The sequence below is a fragment of the Bicyclus anynana genome, chromosome 14 (assembly GCF_947172395.1).
Source record: "Bicyclus anynana chromosome 14, ilBicAnyn1.1, whole genome shotgun sequence".
Taxonomy (NCBI): Eukaryota; Metazoa; Arthropoda; class Insecta; order Lepidoptera; family Nymphalidae; genus Bicyclus; species Bicyclus anynana.
In genome coordinates, this window is record NC_069096.1 from 4,323,756 (window position 1) to 4,343,705 (window position 19,950).

Sequence of the window (19,950 nt, forward strand, 5' to 3'; positions counted from 1 at the left end):
TCAATTTTGTTCAATATTAAATCATCATGACAAATATTGTGCATAATAGATAAAAATGTATACAATTTTGATTGGAACAAAGTTCCAAGAATACATACATGTATACATTTGTCTCATCCTTAAAGATGCCACGTCCTTCCACTTGCTATGATCCAAGTGGTAGTTATGAATGACATCACATGCTCATTTGTTGTGTTTCGGTGGCAACAATTTTACGTAGATATTTATTCATATAAATCATAATTTTTACTGGTTATTATTGATGGGACTAAATAAAATATAGCTTACAATAATACAATAATTCAGGCTAAACACTATTTAAAAAAGAGGAAAGTTGCCTATCTCTGGATGTCAGCCAAATTCACACTCATTAAAACTACATTTCATTTTACTCATAAAGGTACTCATTGATATTTTGACGTTTGGGCTACTTTAGGCTACTACAACTGAAATTCGGCGATAATAGGCTACTTCAAGTATTAGAAACGGCGACATTAGGGCCAGCACCGTTGGCAACACTGCACACTGCTGGTATCATAGATAATACCAATGTACTCACTACTCTATGGTAAAAATCTTCATTTGACGTCTGTTGGTCTGTGGACCTGTGGTAAAAAATAAAAAAATAAAAGAAAGATCGGCGTGTTGGGGTTCAATTAAATATATTTAATAGAATAAAATTGCATAGACTTAATAATAATAACTTGAAAAGTGTTAAAGAATGGAATTCTTAGAATATAATGATGTCTCAGCTGAGATAAAAGGTGCCATGGTAAGTAAAAACTCTCAATTTAAAAGTTACTTTTGTTGTTGTTAATATTTTACAATATGTTTTTGGAATAATTTCATAATATTGCATACCATATAGAAATATCCAACGTTGGAACGTATTAAGTAGTTTGAAAAAAATTTCGTCCTACTTGTAAATTACTATGAAGGGTAAAATGATAATATATATTTTTTATGATTTACCAATTGCCGCCTCACCAGAGGTTATTAATATTGAATAGTTATCTCTTTAATTGTTTAAGTAACTTTAGGTGCTAAGCTTTGTTATTTTCAATATTAAAATCGAATTTGCAAGGGTCTAAACATTTAATAGAATTTTGAATTTATGTTTTTTTGTCTTTTGTTACACATTATAATAAAAATACACTATCCAATGAACGTAGTTTGCGTAGTTGGACAGGACAGGGTACCTCATATCATCTATAGCTAGGCAAATATGTATGTGATACTCCTATGGTCTATGATTGAAGTATCCCTACAGGAAAGGGAAGTCCACCCAACTGCGCGGAGCAGGGACCACAAGGAGTCTGGTGTAACAGTTGTGGGGAACCACTGTTGAGAACAACTTGTAATTAATGATCTGTGGATATCCAGAACAATAGGCACACAATATCCATAATTGGTTATAATTTATTTACAAAATGATTTTTGAAATTATTTGTTGCCCTATATCACCTTTTGTTCAAACATTGTTTGTTCAGATTATTGATAATATTTGGTATTGTTAAATATCTAAAGCTTTTATTGCGTGCTTAATAAGCAAAGCATTGAGATGGCTTTGCAAAACAAGTGATTTGAAACTTGAAAATTCTAAATTTATCATATATTGCACTTTTTTGTTATTTAAACTTCTCGAAAAAGTTCTGTCTTGAATGTCTCTGTATCTGTTTTTCTTATGCTTCAGTATAATTAGGAATGGAAGTCTTTTTAATTTCACAGTCTAATTATATTTATTAAATTTTATTAAATATTGAATAAACATGAGGCATGCACTTTTGGATTTTCCAAACTGTAAAGGCCATGCTCAATTATTGATTTGCATTGTAAACACAAACTACTTAAATCACTTAAAGTGTTCTTCACATAGCATGGGTACAGTGACAGTCATCTGTATGACATTTATAATACATACTATTATTGTGAATCACAGCAATCTTTTAAGAGTGAAATGAACTTTCCTACATGAAACAAACTGTAACTGAATTTTAGAAACACTCATTGAATAATATTTTAAATTACAGGTGCCTGGGAAAATAAAAATGACAGATCAGAACATAGTATTCAAAAACAGTAAGACTGGTAAAGTTGAACAGATATCTGCTAATGATATTGAACTTGTGAATTTTCAAAAATTTATTGGATCTTGGGGCTTGAGAGTGTTTATGAAAAATGGAACTCTGCACAGATATGGTGGTTTTAAAGAAGGTGTAAGTACTTTATGAAGATAAACCTGCATGACATAATAAATGTTTCATCTTCACATAACTAGCTGACCCAGTCAAGCTTTCCTTTGACAGTTACACAAGCAACCAATTGCAAACAAGCCGTCTGTGACAAACTGAGTTTATAGCTGCAACTACAATATACAACAAACAGAAAATTCAGCCTATACTAAAGCCGAGGAGTACTGTTTACCAACAAACAAATTATAAATGGGGCATAAATCGCTAGTCATTTCACACCTAATAATAATTAAAATTATCTTGGTCTTAAATTAATGAAAATATATTTGTTAATATAGTTAATATATTTTGAATAACATTTTATGGAAAAAAATAAATATATTAAAATAAAAAAGTTATGAAATGTCATGTGTCTTCTATCCTCATTTCTAATTTGTTTGTTAGCAAACAATACTCCTCGAGTATGGCTTTAGTTTATAAATATTGGGTAATTTCCTTGGATTGGGCAATGGATGCTTGATACACCAATCCACATGCAATCCCAATCTGTGGAAAGCTTTTATTTTTCTTTATTCAACGACATCAGGTGAGATCAGTCACAGACTAACTGTGACTGATCTCACCTGATGTTTAGTGACAATGAAGTCTAAAATTGATTATTCAATTTACAGGAACAGGAAAAAGTAGCAAAATTCTTCAAAGCAAACTACAAAAAGGATATGTTGGAAAAAGAACTATCTCTGAAGGGCTGGAATTGGGGCACAGCTAAATTCAATGGAGCAGTGCTCAGTTACAATGTGGGCACGCACACAGCTTTCGAGATACCCTTACATTATGTCTCTCAGTGCAATACAGGCAAAAATGAAGTCACACTTGAGTTTCATCAGGTAAACCATACATTATTAATTATTATTAATGTAAGATTAGCCGATATGATCTTATTGTAATAAAAGTATGATGATAAGCTCATTCACTGAATTAAATAAATGAGGTTTTAGACCTCCACAGCCTTTTTCACTCTGTTTGATCCCATGCTACACTAGTTTTAAATTTATGTTTAAGGTCAGTTGAAAAAACAGATCTTTATGTTATGTATCTTTGCCTATCTCAAATTATATGATCAGTTTATCACTCCAATTGTTTAATAAGTTGGAGCAGTGAAATTTACTGTTAACCACAATTCTCTAGCTGTTCTCACTATAACAACTTTTAAATATCTTTGGCTAGGTGTTGCCATTGGATCGAGTCAATATTATCGGTTCTGCATTACTGTGTTGTGTCAGTAAAAAGTCTCTGTTTTATAGTCTGTTTACCTTCGTGTGACAATATTTTACTGTGTTTGTTTACCTTCTTTGATGATCTTTTATTGTTTTACGAATCTCGTTCACATTACCACGATAAGCTGTCGCTGCTGTAAAAAGACTAACTAGCGGACTTCGCCTGGGTGAAACCCTACCCCTACCCTATCCTATCTCTATCCTACCCCTACACTAAGTATCCTAAGTCTGTCTCCTGGTTCTAAGGTACCTCTCCACCAATTTTCAGCCAAATTGGTCCAGCCGTTCTTGAGTTATAAATAAAACTAACACAACATTCTTTTATATATATAGATTTTGAAGATAATCAATATTGTGTTTCAGAATGATGACACACCGGTGTCACTCATGGAGATGCGGTTCCACATACCGACCAACGAGCTGGCCGGCGACCTGGACGCGGTGGAGGCGTTCCACCAGCAGGTGATGAACAAGGCCAGCGTCATCTCTGTCTCCGGGGACGCCATCGCTATCTTCAGGGAGCTCCAATGCCTTACTCCTCGGTAAGAACCGATATTTGCAATATATTATTATTATATGTCGTGTACGCGTGAATCATACTAATATCAATAACTCAATAAGAACATACTCGTAATATAAATGACATGAAATTACTTGACTAATTTGAGAAATTCTTTCACAATTAGAATCCTTTATTATCCCTGATGAACGTAGGGTTAGTTTTATTTCCGTATTCCCAAGGGAAAGGGAACTTCGCCGTTGCAAACGAGGCGAGTCCGCTTGTTAGAAATAAGACTAATAAAATCTCCAATAACAGTTTGTATAGATGTCGCCAATAAACTTGTAATATGCGGCGTGGAAGGAGACGCGAAAGGGATAGCCAGTGATACCTCACTCAGCGCCACATAAAGGAGCTCATAAAAGCCAAGGCTCAAACATAAGGACGCCGGCATACCAGCCAAAGCCGGGGCTCACCGAGCGCCTAGAACGAGGCAAGGAAAAAGAAAAACAAGAAGAAAAGTAAGAAGCAAAAACCAAAATACTGCACCAGTGATGAGCAACGCCCGACGAGTACGACTGCACCTCAATGAGAAGAAAAAACACGAAAACAGGCAACATGGTCTTAATAGCATTTGAAGTGCTGTAAGAAGTAGTCCAAGCCGTCCCGCACGGCTTGGACTACTTCTTACAGTTACTCGACAACGGCGGTGCTGGTGCGAATTGCTAAGATCACAAGCACTCAGATGTAACCACTCCCTGAAGACACCTGGCACAAATCCCTTCCACCTTACCACCGTTCTTCAATTCACAAATACCTCCGCGCCGCAGGGCTTCCCACAAACGGGTCTAACCCTGCAAAGGTTTTAAAAATCCATCACCTCAGGCTATTTAAAGCCGACCCAAGGACCCTGCTCATGTTCATGACAGACGGAAGAGACAATGCGCAGAAGGCGTACACCTTGGTAGCGTTTCTTCTATAATAATAATAATAATAATAATTTATTTACTTCAGGTTATACACCCATTTAAAATATACATACAGTAAATATAAGTACAGATAATAATTAAATATAACAATTAAATAATAAATCTATAGGCATTTCTGAGAGCAAACATATTTTTTTATTATTTCTTGTTCCTGTCGCGATGCACGGTAAGCCAATATTTTAGAATAGGGTTTTCAGGATACTCGGAGCATACACTGAGGATTTTATTAATTCCGGATACGGGACCAAAAAGACTCAATTCGCGATCTCGCGATAGCGAAATAATCTGGTATTCTGGCGTCGGCAAACATGCCCGATGCGCTACAATATCTATAAAGAGACACTTCGTTCTTTCTCTAAGAAGACTAAAGAAAAAGTGATAGCTGCACATTGGTACTGTCGCACACGTGTCATGTCAGTGCAGGATACGGAATACGACTTGAGAGCTAATCGCCGCTTCGCACGCCGGGCGTTCATCCCTCTAGCTATAGCTTCCCCATGATACTTTGACTTCGCATTAACGGCCAGCGCTGGAGTTTTGTACCGGCACTTAATATGTGATACCTTTTCATTCCAGTGGTCGTTACGACATCAAAGTGTTCCAGACGTTCTTCCAACTGCACGGTAAAACATTCGACTACAAGATACCCATGTCGACTGTGCTCCGACTGTTCCTCCTGCCGCACAAGGACACGAGGCAGATGTTCTTCGTGGTGTCTCTGGACCCGCCCATCAAGCAGGGACAGACCAGATACCACTACTTGGTACTGCTGTTTGGTATTGAAGAGGAAACTAGTCTGGAACTGCCGTTTACAGAGTAAGTTTGTTGTAAATCTATACTTCTAAAGAGTTAATGTTTGTGGTATTGTAGGGAGAATCTCTGGATCTTCTGAACCGGTTTTGAGAATTCTTTTATCACTGTAAAGCCACGTTATTTCCGAGTGTGATAGGCCCGTATTATCAAGCCCGTATTATCGTATTATAAAACGGAAGCGTTATAGGAATAACGCTTCCGTTTTTTTCCTTTTGAGATACGGAACCCTAAAAAACAAATTCCATAATATGCATAACATAACTATTTTGAAACTAGCATTTTCTATTTCAGGGAGGAATTAAAGGAGAAATACGAGGATAAGATCACAAAAGAGTTATCCGGACCAACTTATGAAGTGTTAGCAAAAATTATGAAAGTGATCATCAACAGGAGGGTGACTGGACCTGGCAACTTTCTGGGGTAATTATAATATACAATTAACACTTAGGGGAGTTACTTTGAGACCTGGCTTCTGTCCATTGCGTGATCTAGTTTCACTCCTAGTTTCTGTCCATTCTGTGATCTAGTTTCACTCCTGGTTTCTGTCCATTACGTGATCTAGTTTCACTACCAAACTCATGTCAGCATAACATCGCTTAAACTTGAACCTGAAGTTTGTATCAGATTGAAGTGACACTAATTATTATTTGCCTAAGTTTGCCACTATTACGGCTCAGACATAATCCACTGAAACTACTGTGGAAGAAAGTGATTACCACAATACAGGGAATCCTAGTGTGGAGATCACAGACTTATGTAAATTATTTTTATGTGTACTAGTGAATCAATAAATATTATTAATATCATTAAATGTTAACAATTTAAGGACCGAGTAATGCATTTTTTAGAGGACGCAATTTGATTTTTGCGACAAGTGTGCGAGGTCAATAGAAGCTTAACCTCAAGTTGATGGGGTCGCCATCTTGATATCAACTATGCGTCTTACAAAAAATTTGTAAAGTCATAATTTGTTGGCAAATTGCCTACAATTGTGTTTATATTACTTTTTGCCCTGAATTATTTTTTTTTTAAAGCAAAAAAGTGAGATAAATTTTGTTTGCTGTTTCTTTCATTCATTCATTAATTCTATCGCCATTTTACAATATTTAAGTAATCCAATTATATTATTATAGTGCATTTAATTCCCAAAATTTTTATCATTGATAATATAATCATTAATACTATTTATGTGTATAGATGAAAGCTCACAAACTTACTACCACTTTATACCATTAGTATAGATATAATAGAGAGGCGCGGGGTGATGCGTTGCCGCTGCGCCGCTGCGTTACCGCTGATACCTATCAAAAAATCATTTATTTCAAGTAGGCTCAGTTTACAAGCACTTTTGACACGTCAGTTGACTATTTGTAAAGATTCTACTACCGGTTCGGAAGGCAGGTTCTGCTGAGAAGATACCGGCAAGAAACTCAACAGTTGCTCTTTTGAAAAAGTCATACAGTATTATAATTTACAATTGATAAAAATTACTGTTTACATTTCTTATAGTTTTACTTCCTGTGTGAAGGTGGAAGCTGATCCAACGGCCTCCAAGCATCTTTATCATTAAGAAACTTATCAATGTTGTAGTAATCTCGACTAAGTAAATGTTTTTTAACACATTGCTTAAAGCTATGCATTGGCAGGTCCATCACAGTCTTGGGGATCTTATTATAGAAGAGTACACCCAAACCTACGAAAGATTTTTTTACTCTTTGGAGACGATATGCAGAAAACTAACTTATGCCCGTGTCTAGTAAGACGTGGGTTTAAATCTCCTTTTCGTTTGTACAAATTAATATTTTGTCTTACATATACTATACTGTTATATACAGGGTGATTCGGACTTTAGTGCGGACATTTTTTTTCGTGGTTCTGTATCATTAATAGAACATAAATCTACAAACAGTTCGATACATTTTATGTAATTTTTTTTTTCAATTTATGTCTCAGAAATAACAAAATAATGGACACATTCCCAAACAAACTGCGCAACTGCTGGCGGCACTTTGTAAGACGCCGACAAAGAAATACCGGCAGTAGTCATATCGCTTCGGCTTCGGCTGACGGGGGTGGCAGGGGTGAGGGGATCGAAAAATCCCTGAGGACGCCTGCCGAATTGCCGATGGGCGACCAGTGACAGACAATCTGCCGTCGCTTGCGCATTTAAGTCGAATCATCCTTTAATGCAAAAGTTTGCGTAATAATAATCATCATTTGTGTTTCATTATTCCAATCGAAAGTTTATAATTTTTATTATTACTACGCATTATTGATGGTCCTAAGCCCAATAAAGTATGAAGGGAAAATCGATACTCAACTCAAAAGTGACGACCTTTAATTATTATAAAAAATAATAGGTACAAAAATAAACGTAGAAAGGTCAACGGCCCTCGGCGCGGGCGCTCGCTAACCTAGTACCTACCAGCTGATTTTGTAGTTGCCTGTTACTGTGCTATTACTTAGTACAGCGATAGGGTGACCCTCAAATTCTGTTTAAATGTTTAAACTTTAGCTAACGATAACTTTGTTATTGTTGAGTTAAAAAAAAAAAGAAAAAATACGTGTTCATTAAATTTTGTTTATGTACAAAATATAAAAATATCCGTACTTGAAAAAATTTCTTCCTGTATATATTGACAGGCTACTGTTAGTATACCTATTTCTTTAAACTTTTGACGAAGGGACTCGCGTGATTTTAATTGATATATTGCAGGCACCACAAGACGCCGGCCGTGGCGTGCTCGTACAAGGCGGCGGCGGGCTACCTGTACCCGCTGGAGAAGGGCTTCATCTACGTGCACAAGCCGCCGGTGCACATCCGCTTCGAGGAGATCGCCTCCGTCAACTTCGCCAGGGGCGGCGCCTCCTCCACCAAGTACGTTTGGCAGGGTTATACAGTACCTCGGTGTAACATTCATATCATCATCATCATACGGGTCACTGTTTATTTATTTATTGCCCACCAGTGACTGTTGCAGCATTTACACAAATACAATCTAAAAAAAAACAACAAACACAAGGCTCTGCACAATCAAATGAAGGTAGACACGGCATGCACATTTCCGTAATATTAAAATAAATTGACGATTACATTAAATCAGTTTACATAAGAAAAAAAATACATTTTACAGTAACAAGAAAAGGAAACGTTTTACAACTACTATATAATACAAAAAATAAAATGGAATTGGTAAAAACAAAAAGAAAAATTAGTTTAGCATATCTAGCAAAACTAACTTGCGATATGTCCTTGGTGAGTCTTTGTGGATATCTATAGACCGACTAAGTGCGTTATATAATTTACATAGCCTGGGCATAGTAAAATAGGCGCCAAAAACAGTTCTAGTGCGTTGTGGTACAAGTTGAGCAAAACTGTTGAGCACGAGTCTCCTCACAGAATGAGAGGGGTTAGACTAATAGTCCACCACGCTGGCCCAATGCGGATTGGCAGACTTCACAAACATTATAATTTAAAAAAATTAAGAAAATTTCCAAGGTATGTAGACACGTGACATTTAATGTCTTAAAATGCACACAACTGAAAAGTTTGAGGTGCATGCCATTCATATAATTAACTAGCTGACGCCTCGCGGTTTCACCCGCGTGGTTCCCGTTCCTGTAAGAATATGGGGATAATATATGGCCTATAGCCTTCCTCGATAGATGGGCTATCTAACACTGAAATAATTTTTCAAATCGGACCAATAGTTCCCGAGATTAGCGCGTTCATATATATACATCAAGTGGCGGTGATTTTTTTTATATTTATGATCATCTAACGTATCTATTTCGATGAAGTTAATTAAATAACAATTTTTCGTTAAAATTACCTTACTAATTGCCACTAGTATTAATGCCATTTTCGTAAAATGACATAATAACGTTATTTCGTTGAAAATACAATGTTAGATGATAGCAAAAATTAATGTACGATGTAGTGATTGATTATTTGAATGCTACACCGAGATAGATAGCCTGCTTACATAACATTAATTACTAGCTTTTATTACAAATCCCTATGGACTGAGAGTCTCAAATAACCATCTTGACTATCAGCCTATTTTAACAGCCCACTATAGGGACAGACCTCCCTCCTTATAGGAGAGGGGAAGTTGTCCTTAGACCCACCACACTGCTGCAATACGGGTTGGCGGGCTTTAGTTGATAAAATTAAATTCATTCATGACCACTACCAGATGTTAGAAGTGAATGGGTCATATTTACAAAAAAAAACCTTTTATATAAAGATTATCTTATCTTATAAAGCTAAGTGAAAGGAGAATGCCCACCGGCCAATACAACGTCGGCCACGGGAACCCAGGAATACCCCCGTATAAAAGTACATATATGAAGATGATAATATGATGTACTATATTATCTATAAATAAGGATCTTGTTAAATAGTTGGTTTAATAGAAGCATGTTTTTTTGGAAAAAAATCAATTTTTCATTTTGCTCAATAAGTGTACCTACCAAAGCGTCGAAGTAACATTTGAAGCTGTATTATCTATTGTTTTCTTGTTTCTGTTACCAACAAGCTTAACAAAGCAATCATAAGTCTTCAAAAAATGTCATAATATGATCTTAGCTTGTCCATATTGGAGACAAATTAAAATAATTGAAAATATAGTAAAACTTTGTAGCAAACGTAATGATTTCATTATTAAAGTAGAATTATTAATTATTTTTTTTAGATATAAGTAAATTGCCTGTTTGTTAGGGTAGGTCAGAGCCGGCGATGGGCAGTCCCTTTTCTAAATTAATTTCTGTTTGTATTATATAGATCGTTCGACTTCGAAATAGAGTTGAAGCAGGGCAGCGTTCACACATTCAGCAGCATAGAGAAGGGAGAGTACGACAAACTGTTCGATTACATCACCTCCAAAAAGCTTCATGTCAAGAACACCGGCAAAAATGTAAGCATCATTAGACTTTTCCGACTGATTTGCGTTTGAAGGCCAAAATATATTCGATTTTGACATCATATTACACTGAACCATTTGTCTAAGAATATAATTTTCTCAGAATACAGAAAACCACCAGAAGCCACGTTTAGATGTCATTGTATAGCGCGCAGTGTGTCCAAAAATTGTACACGACAGCCTGCACTCGTCGCACTTCTCACCCGCGTAATGTTGCTAGTACATGAGGCTGTTAAATTTTTCCCTATTTTGTGGTAAAAATTTATAATGTTAAAAGGAAAACAATAAGTGTACAGTTCATCACATTAAATGTTAACTTGTATGGTAAATAAAAAAAACAGTGGGACCGGTTTTCTAGTGATTGCTAAGAGTCAGCAAGAAAATGAACTCTAAAAAATTTAAGACAAGGACAAATAAATAATAGATATAATATGACGGTTATTATAAAACTTATCAACTAACAAACTAAAGAAATATATATTTACAATAATAATTTTATATATTCTCTAATTCTCTAATTTTTATGTCTCTTAAAATTCAAGTATAAATAAAGCCATTTATTGGTTTAATATCTTTAAGAATGTGTTTTGAAGATAAAAATATTTTATTTATTCCTCTTGCTCAAACAAACAAGCAAACAAGTAGGTACACAAACAAACAAAAGACCAAACAAGCACACGAAACAAACAAATGTGCAAACAAACACACAAACAGACAAGAACGAACGAACTTAATATAATATAGCACGCCATTGTTATTTGTAAAATTTTAAAGCTTTAAGATTATTTTACACTTTCTTTATCTGCGCTGATTACCACAATTTTATTTCAACTTACTTGCCGGAACCTATGCATACCTATTTAGTTGATTAATATTTTACATAAATAATAAATCCTTGAATTGAAATTAAAAGTAGGGAAAATCAAAACAATTACATTGGCAACACTTACAAAATGGAGGCATCGGTTTCTATGACAACTAAATTCACGTAAAAATTATTCATTATTATATCATAAGAATATTTATTTGTGCTACTTACACGTGAAATGTGATCCTATTCAGTTTCTTTTTTTTACCAACGGCATTTTTACACGAAGGAATAGCACAAGACGGCTTAATTTAATTAAATTTGTCACCTGTATAGCACGTCAAACATCACGACAAACACAGAGTGAGTAATCGTAAAATGTGTAGTTTAAATGGCTTCACTTCTGTGCGCTATCACTCCTTCTGGTGGTTTTCTGTATTCTGAGATAATTTTTTAAAATAACTGGTTATAGTAGAAGAGCTGTGGTGCTAAATTTGCAGTTACTACAGCGTCATTGGAATCAATTACATTTGGCAGATTAGATGATAGAAAGAATAAATGGTTATATACTTTTTTCGCTTTCAGCGGTGGGGAAAAATACTACAATCTTTAAAGCAATTTTTATTACTTTGGCTTACTGAAATAATCAGAAATCATGAGCGATTATTCAGGAGATTATCTTATTCAAAATAAGTAATAAATTAACCGCAATTGTGGCTCTATAACAGAAATATAAGGGTTTTATTTTGTAACTTTGGAACTCTCCCATTCCATTACCCTACGCTCAAATTGTCAGATTTTCGAAATGGACACCTTTTAGCTATCAACTCACCTACCTTATCTTAAACTGACGTGCTGGTTGAGTATTGCAGAAGTCAGTTTTTTTTGGTTGCCCTAATCGCACCTACCAATATTAAGGGCTCATACTTGGTGGAGGTACTGAACAACGTGCAAGGTATACTCCCTTTTGCTCATCTGCGGCGCTCGAGTAACTGCAAAAATCCCCTCTTCGGCTCTCCTACTATTATTGATCTATGTTATACATTACAGCACTTTCAAGCGTACTATACTCCCGGTAGACCAGTTACCTTCTATTGGATTCAACAACAAAAATGTCTGTCGTCTTTTGAAGGGATGTAAACTCACACATCGAAAATATTTAACACCAATAATCATTCTTCCCTTACACTACCCACAACTATAAATTTTAAATCGGAAGATACACACATATAATAATTTTAACACAATGAAACATCGATTCTATAGATGTAGTTTGTATGAACACGTTTGATCATGGTCATGCATTTTTGACAGAGTGGTAACCTCTAGCGAGGCAGGTCCCATAGAAGGTAACTGGTCTGAGACTGTGCTATAAGTGCTGACACATTTGTTGATGTGAGCAGGACAAGGCGTTGTACGACGACGACTTCGGCGACTCGGACACGGAGAAGGAGCCGGACGCGTACCTGGAGCGCGTCAAGGCGGAGGCCAAGGAGCGCGACTCGGACGACAGCGACAGCGAGAGCACCGACGAGGACTTCAACCCCGACAAGGCCAAGGAGAGCGACGTCGCTGAAGAGTGAGTGATGCGTGACCAAACTGTACCACACACAACTGTACCACGCCCAACTGTACTACACCCAACAATACCACACCCAACTGACTACACCCAACTGTACTACATCCAACTGTACCACACCCAACTGTACCACACCCAACTGTATCACACACAACTGTACCACACACAACTGTACCACACACAACTGTACCACACCCAACTGTACCACACCCAACTGTACCACACCCAACTGTACTACACCCAACCGTACTACATCCAACTGAACCACAGCCTACTGTACCGCATCCAACTGTACTACGCCGAACTGTACTACATCCAACTGTACTACACCCAACTGTACCACACCCAACTGTACTGCACCCAACTGTACCACACCCAACTGTACCACACCCACCTGTACTACATACAACTGAACCACACCCAACTGTGCCACACCCAATTGTACTACATCTAACTGTTCCACACCCAACTGTGCCACACCCAATTGTACGACATCCAACTGTACCACACCCAACTGTACCAAAATTTGCATCAAACTGTGTCAAATAGTTGGCATCAGAAAGAGGTTTCTAGCGCATAATAAAAGGCCACATGCCACCCGCATGCCCGCCGGCCATGCAACGTCAACCTCGGGAACCCAGGTATACCCCCGTATAAAAGTATATGGAGATGATAATATGATGTATAATTAATAAGGGTCTGGTTAAATAATTGGCTTAATAATATGTTTTTTTATGAAGTAAAAAAAAAAATTATCACTATTCTTGCTCAAAAAGTTCGCCGGTGTAAACTAGCAGTGAAGTAACATTTGAAGCTTTATTATTTTTTTTATTTTTTTCTGTTAGAAACAAGCATAACAAACAGACCAATGATGTCTTCAAAAGATACGTAAAACTCAGGCTCCATGGTCAACGATCTTTCCTTGTCACCATTGAGAACAAATTATAGATGAATTTTAAATGTAGCTAACTTTTTAAAGTAATGATTTCATTATTGAATAATTATCAAGATTTATTTTAAATTTATGTATATTGCCGGGTGGTTAAGGTAGACCAGGGCCGGATGTATTCCCTTTTAGGATTTATTCATTGTTCATTTGATTAACCTGAAGATTAATGAAATGAACAATGTTAAGGGATAGCATCCCAGTCGTTTTCATACAATGAAAGCTTAACGTTAAATTTTATAAAGAAAAAACAGTCTGAAAGAAAACTTACATAAAGTGTGTCCGAACTCTGAAAATCAGTTGGACGTTTGGAAAACTCTGCGACAAATTCCTCAGTGCTGTGCATTTTGAAAGTCTTTTGGCTGACGAAATGCCTTCAAAATAAAGTAGAACTTTACGTGTACATACAGTATCAATTTGTGTACAAACAGTTATAGCTTGGCAACTCCGTTCGTAACACTCCCAATGTTGCGCGCGGGCCGGGGGACGTGTAGCGACGAATGAAAACCCCAAGACTGATGCACGTCACTTCCCCGCACGCACGATTTGACACCCGCGCAGTTTTTCCCCTGTCGCCCGCATATCATGGTAGTGTTATCAACGAACTTGCCAGACAATAAATTGATTTATTAATCTTTAGTATCTGTTTGTCAATACCACAGGTACGACACCAACCCTTCGTCGTCAGAAGACTCGGACGCGTCAGGTGGTTCTGGAGACAGCAAGAAGGAGAAGAAGAAAGAGAAGAAACCGAAGAAGACCATCACTATTGTGAGTAGCAACAATACACTTTATACTTATAGCTTGGCACATTCGTTCGTAACACTCCCAATGGTCCGCGGGGGCCGAGAGGGGGGTAGCAATGCCCGGGCGCACGTCTTTATACTTGTTCAGTCCTACCCCTCCCGTCGCCCGCAAATCATGGGAGTGTCATCAACGAACTTGCCAAGCTATAGACGTCTATGCTGGGGGTCTTTGATCTTCGGACCACGGTCAAAACTCCATGGTATGGTGGAAGCATGGGAAAATGACGAAAGTCTGGCTGTCGCTGGCTCTACATCCTTATAATAAGAAGGCGGACTATTTTTTTTATCCCGACTGGAAGAAGGGTTATGTTTTTCACGCAATGATGTCTTGTATGTATGTGTGTATGTAACTATGTAATATTCTTTATTACCTCATATCTTCCGAACCGCTGAACTGATTTATGTAATTGAGATATCGTTAGATAGGTGAAGTTAAAAAAAATCAACACGACGGCTGTGAGACGCTATAGACTCAAGGTGAAAAAAAAATTTCAATCAATATAGTATTTAAAAAAGACTTGCAATTAGAAAAACGCTATTTATTAATCGCTATATAAAATACGCGGTTGACTAGGTGCGAGCAGGTTAGACAGTCGGGTTTTTTATTTTTTTTATTATTTTATTCATTATTCTTATTCTGAAGAGCCGTGACAGCCTAGTGGATATGACCTCTGCCTCCGATTCTGGAGGGTGTGGGATCGAATCCGGTCCAGGGCATGCACTTCCAACTTTTCAGTTGTGTTGTGTGCATATTAAAAAATTAAATATCACGTGTCTCAAACGGTGAAGGAAAACATCGTGAGTCACAAACCTGCATACCAGAAAATTTTCTTAATTCATTGCGTGTGTGAAGTCTGCCAATCCGCATTGGGCCAGCGTGGTGGACTATTGGCCTAACCGAGCCGAGCTCAGCAGTGAGCCGAGTATGGGTTGATGACGTAATCGTTATTCCTGGTATATGTTGATAGTCGGAAGCGCCGCGCAAACGCAAGGAGAAGACGAAGAAGCGCGAGAAGGACGCCAACGCGCCCAAGCGGCCGGCCACGGCCTTCATGCTGTGGCTCAACGAGAACCGCAAGAAGATCATCGAGGACAACCCCGGCCTCAAGGTCACGGAGGTCGCCAAGAAGGGCGGCGAGCTGTGGCGCGACCTCAAGGACAAGCCTGTATGTATTGCTCTCAACCCTCAGACCAATTATAGAAGGACCAGTGTAGTAAGCCTCAATAGCTCAACGGTAAGAGTTTTTTTTTTTATTGTTTACAAGTTAGCCCTTGACTACAATCTCACCTGATGGTAAGTGATGATGTAGTCATAGATGGAAGCGGGCTAACTTGTAAGGAGGAGGATGAAAATCCACACCCCTTTCGGTTTCTACACGGCATCGTACCGGCACGCTAAATCGCTTGGCGGTACGTCTTTGCCGGTAGGGTGGTAACTAGCCACAGCCGAAGCCTCCCACCAGCCAGACCTAGACTGAGGGGTGATGGTTCAATCCCCGCCTTGTTGGTCTATTGTCGTACCCACTCCTGGCACAGTCTTTCCCGACTAGTTTAAGGGGAATGGGAATATTGGTTATAATGGCAAATATTCCTTTAAAAAACAAAGCACCCAAATTTATGAACAAAATTGTCTGTAATTTTCTGAGGAAAACGACCTTAGATTTGGTATATATCTTATACTAAGCCACAGAATAAAGATGACCCAGAATGCGTCTTTACAAGCAGCGTGGTTAAGCCGGTGAAATCCATAAAAAAAACAAACGTCACGCGTCTTCTTGACAGCCGCATATAATTTTTTTTTTTCATAATTTGTATTTCAGAAAAAGAAAATATAATAAACAATAATTTCCAATGAAATAATACTCTACCTTATGTCTTTAGTTTTTGTGAACAGTTGTTAAAATATTTAAAAACATAAGGTGTCATTTTTCTTGAATAATATTAAAAGGGTCTTAAATTGTTCATTAGCCCTAACTAAATGAAAAAAAAAAAACATTTTTTCGAGACATGAATACATAAAAAATTTAATATATTTTAACTGTTTCATAACATCACGTGAATACTAAACTTTAACCAAACGAAGTGTTTGAAAAATTTCTATATGCGGATGTAAAGGATATGTGACGTTTGTTTTTTTATGGATTTCACCGGCTTCACCACGCTGCTTGTAAAGACTCATTCTAGACATTCTTTGTTCTGTGTGAATAGCATTATTTCCGGTTGCGCCACCATTGGTTGAATTTTGTCTATTTCTCTTCACGTTGGTCCCTTGGTGTATCTAGGATTATTTCCTGGGGCGCGCCTACATATCACTGAACAGAGTCGACACTCAATATAAAAATTTCGTTAGCAATATTTGTAGACGCAGACCTCTGAAAAGGCTCGACTTATTTATTATTTTTTCTTCGTATCTATGGTAGGTATCAGAAAAGGGCTTAATATATTTTTCAAAATGTTTATTAATTATAGGTTTTTCTTTATTATAATTTGTAATTGTTATTATTTGATATTTTGTGTAAAATTATTAGTATTTCGACGTGCATCGTAAAATTTCAAATTGGTAGCCCAGTATCCTAGGGTGGGCACTGGACTATACTAGGGTGGGCGCGGTCCACACGACCCACTCGCTATATACGCCTATGCGTTGGTCGCATGTTAGCGCCACTGTTCAAGAGGGTTGCTACTGTAATTACATGCATACAAGATGAATACACACTAATATAGTTAAGTTCTGGTATTAATTAATATCACGTCTCAAACGGTTTTCAAACGAGTTCAAATTTCTTAATTCTCTGCGTGTGTGAACTAAGACGTAACCCCTCATGAGAGGAGACTCATGCTCATCAGTGAGCCGAATATGGGTTGTTAATGATGATGATGATTAATTTATATATTACTATTTTATTAATTAATTATTTCTGCAGGACTGGGAAGAGAAAGCCAACAAGGCCAAAGAGGAGTACAACCAGGCGATGAAGAAGTACCAAGAAAGCGGTGCGGCGGACGAGTTCAAACAGAAGAAGAAACAAGCGGATAAGGAACGCAAGGCTGCGGAGAAGAGATCGAAGGCCCCGGCGCCGGCGAGCAAGAAGGCGAAGAACACCAGCGCTGGCTCCGGCTCTGGGAAGTTCACCAGCAAAGAGTATATAGAGGACGACGACAGTTCTTCTGACTCTGACAAGGAGAAGAAAGACAAGAAGGACAAAGATAAGAAGGAGAAGAAGGACAGCAAAGATGTAAATAATTGTTTTTAATTAAATATTATGGGTTCTAAAAAAACTGCATCGCCGCAAAATGGCAGATTCCACACATTTTATTACAGCTCCAATACTAACAAAGTGTATCAAATGAAAGTTCTTGACTTGTAGAAATAGAATACAAATGGACACATTTCAAATCCAAGATGGCCACCACCACCAGGGTTCCCAACTTAGGGGTTTTCCCCCCAGATTTAGGGGGCAAATAAGTGAAATGGGATTTTTTTAGGGGTCTGAAATTTTTAGGGGTATTTTCAGGGATTTTTTTGACTCTTTAATATTTTTAAATTGATGATAATTTTAATATTTCTTTCTTGGCCTAGCGACTTATAACGACATATAATACGTTATTCTACAACCAATCTGAGGCAATTGGAGGCAATTTTCATTGAATAAAAAAATTGGTAAATTTGTTCATTGTCAACATGTATGATTTCAAAAAATCTGAATCTTCAGATAAAGACGTAGTATTTTGTCTGTATTAAATATAGACTTTTGAAAAATATGACAGCATATTATTTCTAAATTATTATGAATTTATATTTTTTAGGGGGACAACTCAATAAATTAAGGCGATTTTAGGGGTTTTTGACACCAACTTTAGGGATAAATATTGGAGAGTTGGTAACACTGACCACCACAGAACTTCATATCTATATCTATACTTATAACAAAACTGTAACAGGTCGAATTCTGTACATTGAAGATGTTTAAAAATAATTGCTGGAGGGTATTATGCAATCGATACTGAAGCCAATATGTTTCTTTTTTTTGGATTCTCTGTCCGTTTATGTTGACCGGGCATCGCGCTGAAACTACTAAATGAATTCAAATGAAACTTGGCATGGTTTGACACCATAATATGGAGTAGGTTATAGGATACTTTTTATTGCAAGAATAAATAAAAAATAATAAAATCAGAAACAGGGATTTAAAGTTTGTATGGAAAGTACAAATGTCCGGTCAACAAAAAACATGGACAGAAAGACAGACAAAAATATATTTTTGTATATTTAAATATTGCCCTTCAACAAAAAAAAATAATGTGTGTGATGAGAAATTGTATAAAAATAATTTGATATGGCAAGACAACGTTTTGGGTCAGCAAATTTTGTATGTCTTTTGTTTCAGAGCAAAGAGTCAAAGAAGGAAAAAGCAAAGGCGAAGTCATCATCAGAGGCCGAAGCTTCGTCAGGTTCTGCAGACGAGAGCGGCAGTGGGAGCGATTAGCACATACTTACGTAGTCTAGATTACCTTTAAGAATTTAATCTCGTGATATTAAGTTACTGTTAAGTGTAGGATTTAATAAAAAATCATGTTAAAAACAGTGTGTTATTTTTATTGTTAACTAGCGGTCCCGGTCAAGCTTCGCTTTGACTAAAGTATGCTTCTTCCTTACACTTCCCTACTCCCACCCCTACCCAACCCCTTCCTACCCCTACCCTACCTCTGTGTAACGATTTATAGCTTCCTACCTTGAAAACTGCGAAAAGTTCCATATATTAATAATTTTTCATTTAAAAAATATATACACAGTTTTTTTAGTCACAAATAGTATGCATACCAATTTTTAGCTCTCTACCTTAGAAATTATGAGATGCTCAATACAAATTTCCACCCCCCATTTTAGGAAAGTGGGGGGTCGGACAAAAGACAAAGAGTAGCGTGTCCACTCTCCATTCTATTAACTATCTTCACTTAAAAAATCACGTCAATTCGTCGTTCTGTTTTGCCATGAAAGAATTACAGACAAACAGACACGCACTTTCACATTTATAATATTAGTATGAATTATTAATACTCCCCAGATCTTAGTATAAGTATAGGCACATAATAATACATATGTACAAGGTATAGG

General features: G+C 37.1%; 1 protein-coding gene across 1 annotated transcript; it reads left to right on the forward strand.

Annotated features, from left to right (window-relative positions):
- Positions 1 to 612: 612 nt before the first annotated feature.
- LOC112048198 (FACT complex subunit Ssrp1) lies at positions 613 to 19,419 on the forward strand. Its single transcript, XM_024085647.2, has 13 exons — positions 613 to 772; positions 2,031 to 2,216; positions 2,864 to 3,079; positions 3,833 to 4,011; positions 5,534 to 5,773; positions 6,062 to 6,190; positions 8,487 to 8,648; positions 10,557 to 10,689; positions 12,907 to 13,082; positions 14,691 to 14,799; positions 15,803 to 16,000; positions 17,759 to 18,070; positions 19,223 to 19,419. Exons 1-13 carry the CDS (start codon positions 722 to 724, stop codon positions 19,319 to 19,321), a joined length of 2,190 nt encoding a protein of 729 aa, XP_023941415.2. The 5' UTR covers positions 613 to 721; the 3' UTR covers positions 19,322 to 19,419.
- The last annotated feature ends 531 nt before the right edge of the window (positions 19,420 to 19,950 follow it).

Bases quoted from the DNA above. Each gene is read 5' to 3' on its own strand.
- LOC112048198 (XM_024085647.2), top strand. From the start codon at position 722: ATGGAATTCTTAGAATATAATGATGTCTCAGCTGAGATAAAAGGTGCC. The intron at 10,690-12,906 runs GTAAGCATCATT...TGATGTGAGCAG, and splicing joins TCAAGAACACCGGCAAAAAT to GACAAGGCGTTGTACGACGA. The intron at 14,800-15,802 runs GTGAGTAGCAAC...ATATGTTGATAG, and splicing joins CGAAGAAGACCATCACTATT to TCGGAAGCGCCGCGCAAACG.